General features: G+C 35.8%; 1 protein-coding gene across 3 annotated transcripts in view; it reads right to left on the minus strand.

The window, feature by feature from the left end:
- Positions 1-5877, minus strand: part of LOC123549523 (programmed cell death protein 6-like) — a 32846-nt gene extending 26969 nt beyond the window's left edge. For 2 of the 3 annotated variants that reach the window (XM_045337680.2, XM_045337679.2), the window contains exon 1: positions 5730-5876. In XM_045337680.2, the coding sequence (XP_045193615.1) occupies positions 5730-5827 (98 nt within the window). In that variant the 5' untranslated portion in view covers positions 5828-5876. Of the gene's footprint in view, positions 1-5729 lie in introns of all 3 variants that reach the window. The other variant, XM_045337681.2, reaches the window with a different exon arrangement.
- Between the last annotated feature and the right edge of the window lie 381 nt (positions 5878-6258).

Consider the following 6258-nt stretch of genomic DNA (forward strand, 5'->3'; position numbering starts at 1 on the left):
CGAAAAGACAATGCAAGAATTAATGTTTTCTGTCGTCATTTTCAAAAAAGAACTTGTAGAGAAAAGTTTGAAATACCCTCCGTGCATTATTTCATCACGAACGGACACTTGGGTAGAACCACCGACCTTCCGTAAGCCAGCTGGATGGCTTCCTCACATGAAGAATTCAACGCCCTGAGTGAGGCTCAAACCCACATCAACGAGGGGCAAGTGATTTGAAGTCAGCGACCTTAACCACTCGGCCACGGTCACAATTTCAGAATCCCTCCCAGCCACGCCGAATGGCCAAAGGAAATCGGGCATTAATACAAAATGGAAACCAGCGTTTCCCTGGATGACAGTCTCAGATTGTGTTGTTTTATGTACAACAAACAGTGGACATTTTCAAAACTTAAAATGGATAAGTTTTCAGCAAATAAACTCCACAGGAATAGAAGACATAAACTTTAAACAAATAGATCTGTGTGCAGTGCTAAAATTGTGTTTTATATACAATAAATAGTAAATGAACATTTTTAGCAACTTAAAATTGACAAACTTTTAATTGTCATTCAGCAAATAAATTCCATACGATTTTTTATGACCCAATATCTTTATTTGTTCTTGTTGTGCATGTAAATGATGCTTATTAATCACTGAAAATACCACTATGTTTTTCACTCTGAAATGCACCAGAATGCACCAAAATGAGTTGTAGTAACACAAAATTTTCTGGGGTGACCCCCATACCCCCCAAAAAGAGGGGACACCCCTCCCGCACCCATCCCTTTGGTCGTCAAAAAATATCCTTCTGCAACATGCCTTCATAAAATCCTGGCTAGAACCCTGAATATGTTTAAAATTGCAAAATTTGTAGCCAAAGTGGCATTTTATTTATAGCCATTGGCTACAATGGCTAATGGCAGAGTGGGCCCTGGTTCACCACAGAAAGGTCCTTTCTATGTTGTACGTGGAGGAGAGATACATGTACTGACTTATGCAAAAACAGCGTTTGACACTAACGGTGTCCCGGGATCCCGAGGACACCAAAAATCCGCAAGAGATCCTAAAGTTCACAATTTCGGTGTTCCGTCGGGACTCTTGATTTTCAGATAAAATATGATTCTAAACAATGAAATTCCCCAGTCTTGTTCTCTCAAACATCAGTCTTTTGCTAAGCCAGGGCGTTCAGTTGACCCGAGGTCCCGGATTTTGACCCGCGAAAATCGAGAAAAACTTGTATTTTACCCGCATAAATTACGGCATGTGTGTCGGCTTGACTCGCGGAAATTTACTTAGATGCGTTCCAAGTTCGATAGTTCTGCCCCCTGTCAATCAAAATCCCAGTGAATTTCAATATTGTTCGCCAGCACAAGCGGAAATATGGCAGTAGACGAGGCGTCGTATGTAAATTGGCTACCGACAGATGTCAGTCACGCCACACGCCAAATGACATGTGCTTATCTCACGGTTTGTATTTAGTACAATATGCCTTGTCATTATCAAAGGTGTTTATTGATCAATGTTTACAAGTTAACTGATAAACAATGCAGCCTTAGATTATCGTGTTTGTACCATTATTTTGTGTGCTCGATACGATTACATGAGCCGGTCGGCCGTTACGGTCTATAGCAAATTTATTATCATTGCCGAGGCTTTGTTTGGGCAAAACAAATTAAATAAGCAGAAATTATACGTGGTATGATGAGAAAATAAAGTTAAAACAGTTATCTTTTCAAGAACTTTAACTGTTACTTTTGTTTTTCGTATTTGTCACTCGTTTTCTAGACCGACATTTTCGAACATTTTTATCATTTCTTACAAGATTTTTCTAGTACAAACTAAAATAAAAAGCCAATAAAACGTCTGCATTTACGAAAAATATGATCACTGTTGCCAAAGTAGAGGTGCGCGGTATTACCGGTATACCGGTAACCGTGGTACCATCTTCCCGTGGTACGATACCGCGGTACCATCGGGGAATACCGGTATTTTATCAACATTATCCCTACTTTTGTTTATTTTTAATTTACATTGTCTATGTAGCCTTCCGTAACAGCAATTGACACCATGCATGATTTTCCGATTTATTTCTCTGGAATTCCCATGCTACTATTATTAGTTTCCAAAAATAACCACCCAATGGTGCAGTTGAACATGCGAACATGTATGATCGACCGCGTGATCCCCAATCAAAACCTTCGAAAACCTCCAGATTATTCCGTATAGATTGACGACGTCATGAGCGCACTTGTTTTTACTTTGAGTCTGGTAAATTCGGCGAGTCCCGACTTCTTGTTTAAATGATGATAGTTTAAATTATCCCAGTATGTATTTGCACGTATTAAAAAAGAAATAAATAGTATGGAAAATGTTGTCGAAATTTTTCATTTTTTGTTTGAAAACGATCTGATGAAGCCTTCATAAACGTTACTCGTTTATCAAACGGGTGCACGAATCGAACTTCAAACAAGCGCGGCCTATATACATGTGACCCAGTGCTTCCCTAGAGACAATATGGCGTCTTCCGACGAATACACGCTAGTAAAAAATACTAAGGGTCATTAATCTAACTAGTCATTAGTCAAGTTAATATTCCAGTGTATTTTTTTCTTTAATTCTAGTCAAGTAACTAGTCTTCTTTGTTGCTCATAATAAATTAAGTATTTCTGAGAGTTTTTCAATATTTTTATGACCACTACCATAGCTGTAAGTCTTACGATAAATATGGTGGTATACCGTGGTATATACCGCGGTAATTAGGAAAAAACCGTGGTATACCGTGGTATTTTTTTCAAGGCGGTACCCAGCCCTATGCCAAAGCAGCTCTTATTTAGAAGAATTTGCTGATAATAAAAGCATGCAAACACTAAACCCCACCCACTTTTAGGCAATGTGCAAAATAAAACAACTAAAATATGAAATGTTTAAGAAAATGTACTAGTTTTAGATAAAGTAGATGTGGGAGTTGCATTAATAAGGCCTAAAAAATCTTTGTATCTGGTAACATGCTCAAAAAATTAGGGTAGGTAGGTCGGAACATTTTTTTTTTTGAATTTTTTTTTTATTAAAAGGAGACTTTTAGGAATTTTTTTTTATGTCAAAAAAATGATTACAAATAAGGGGGTTATAAGGGGGAATGAACTAGGCGGCATACATTTAGACGAACTACAACAAATGGCAGAGGAGTGCGATGGTAGTGAAGATGAGGGGGAAGAGGACTTGGACAGAAATGACATTATTCTTTTACAGCAAAAGTCATACAAGCTATTGTTGTCATTGATGTAAAATGGAAATAAAGTGGAAATAAAATAGAATGTTGTCATGTAGTACTGTAAACAGTTGTGTTTGTTAGATTTTAGTTTTTTCATATTCTTACCACATTTTGTTATCAGGGACTCCTAATTTTCAGCAGGGATTCCTAAATTTCCCAGCAGGTATTCCTTCGGGATACCTGGCAAAAAAGTTAGTGTCAAACGCTGAAAAATTATCATAATATCGCGACTTGCGTACAATTTGTTGGACTAAGACAGAGGGTGCATGTGTCTTGTTAACCTATGAGGGACTTGGATATTTGGTGGGAGGTTAACTGCAACCAGGTTATGGTATATTTTGTAAAACATGATGAGTCTGCAGTCTAGTCTGCGATATTCAAGGGAACGCCAGCCCAGGTCTTCCTGCATAGCTATTACTCCATTCATTCAGTTTATTTGTGTCACTGGATTTATCCAGTGTCTTTGGGTATTCTGAGATAAGTTGTCGTTTGGTATCACCGATGAATAAACGGCGATTGTTCGATAATAATTTTTGAATCATTGAAAAAAATTATGTTGGTTTCTATCGGATTATGGTCAAAACATACCCAAACCAAAATGTACCCACATGGTAAAGTCAAAATGTACCCAAAAGACCAAAATGTACCCACATTGTTTGGTCAAAATGTACCCACTTTAAAAAAATTTTAAATATCAAATGTACCCATAAATTCCGAGTAATATTTAATCATTTATACGATTTTAAATGTAAGGTTTTAATTCAATGATACTGAGTTATAAAACTTAAATTTACTTAGTTTTAATACAATCATTGATTAATTTTCACACATTCAGCAACTGAGCAGAGTACTTTCACACCTGACAACAAGTTGACAAGAAAAAGTTATTGCTGCAAAAGTTTCAAACTGTTAATGGAGTGACACCTAATTTAATTATCAAGATGACTTTCTTTAAGTTTTTAAGATCCTCAGTCAGTTGTGCCGTACTTTAATTACTAAATAGAATTGTTGTGTACCATCATTTATTTGTTATTCAAAAATCAATAACACAAGTCCGCTTTAAACTTTTTTATTCTTTCCTAATTTTGTTTAATAGATATGCAAGTGTAGCTATTATTTTATCAGAATTTAGCATATATGGCCCAAAATGTTACCTTACCTTTTGTTGACAGGGGAATTTTCGATGCCCTGATATGGTGCATATTCCCCATTCGATTTCTGGTTTTTCTCGCACTAGAATTTAGGTCCACTTCCTGGTGGAAATGAACAAGGTAAAAAAAAAACATGGGTACATTTTGACTTCTAATAAAAAATAACATGGGTACATTTTGACTTCTTAACTAACATGTGTACAATTTGACTTTCACAAGCGGGTACATTTTGACTTCTTGTGGGTACATTTTGACTTTTTTATTTAGAAGTGTCTAGGGGTACGGATCCGTACCTCTAGAATCTGATTCTAGAGGTACGGATCCGTACCTCTAGACAATCCTGTTAGGGGTTTTCTAGGGGTACGGACCTCCTTTTTCTAGAGATTTAGGGTTATATATATATCTTAAATTTTGTTGAAAATGAAATAAAAAAGTAAGACTTAACTAGTGTTCACTTAAAACTTGGATCTAACTGGTTTACAGATACCAGCGTTCACCCGATTGTTTACCTTCTATTTCAAAACCAAAATAACCGAGGAACTCCAAATGAATAAAATGTTCCGTGCCGATCAGTTTGTTGTAAAATAAACTGTTGATAACTTATAAGTGAGTGCATGTAACCCTTAAATGATTTCTATTTGAAATTCTGCAGAAAAAAAATAAATTAAGCATAATAATATGCACCTATTTATTTTGTTATTTAACAAGATATAATGATAATCGGCACAGAACTGATTGTTTAATAATCAATTAACCGACATTAAGTAAAGAAAACTGTTTGTGAAAACGTCCCTTGTATCTCGTAACGGCTACCAAATGAGTGGAAAACATAAATACCCTAAGGGTTAATTATCATTAAAAATAGTTTCTTCCCCCAACATATTTAACATTATTTTGTTTAATCTTTGTATTTTTTTCTGCCAGTTCGAATCCTTATGATTTATTTGGTGTTCCTCGGTTATTTACGTTTTGAAAGAAAATGTAACAAATCGGGTGAACAGTGTTGTCTGTAAACCATTTAGGTTTAAGTTTAAGGTGAATTATGATGAAGTCTTATTTGTTATTTCATTTTCAACAAAATTTGAAATGTAAATGACCCTTAATCTCTAGAAAATCGGAGGTCCGTACCCCTAGAAAACCCCTTACAGGCTTGTCTAGAGGTACGGATGCGTACCTCTAGAATCAGATTCTAGAGGTACGGATCCGTACGGCTAGACACTTCCTTTTTATTTTTGGGTACATTTTTGGTTTCTATCAGATTTATACTGACCGAAAGGTTTAATTATCTCAGTCAATCACGTTAGGATTGAAGCATGATTTCTCACCTTTGAAAAACACCCCAAAGGAAGTTCTGATCAGCCTGTCCTTGCGGAGGAGCGCCAGGTTGACCATATCCTTGTTGCTGTTGCCCGTAGTACGCCATTTTGCAATTTGTCTTGCGAAATATCCGATGAATCCAAATGAAAAAAACCCAATTAAATGAAAAGAAGCCAAAGTCTCAAAATAAAAAAAAACACCGACTGTGTTTAATATGACTAAGGTACTATATAAACTGGGAATGTTATATAACTCATTGTCCGCCTAAAGTCAAAGAACCAGATTACAAAACACAAGTTAGACCTAATCTGGAGTTTATGTGCCCAACTTTGGAATACCCATCAAGAAAACCAAATAAAACATTAGATAGAAGCTATTGAACAAATACAAAAACTTTTTTTCTGCGAACTTTCAGAAAATAAAGTTTAACAACTATCAGCCATAACTTCAGCAAGACGTTTATTGTAGAATAAAACTGAGTACTGTACATGTTTTGAAGTTAAAGTACTACCATGTTAAACAATGCTATTTATATGT

This window comes from Mercenaria mercenaria, chromosome 6 (genome assembly GCF_021730395.1).
Source record: "Mercenaria mercenaria strain notata chromosome 6, MADL_Memer_1, whole genome shotgun sequence".
Classification (NCBI taxonomy): domain Eukaryota; kingdom Metazoa; phylum Mollusca; class Bivalvia; order Venerida; family Veneridae; genus Mercenaria; species Mercenaria mercenaria.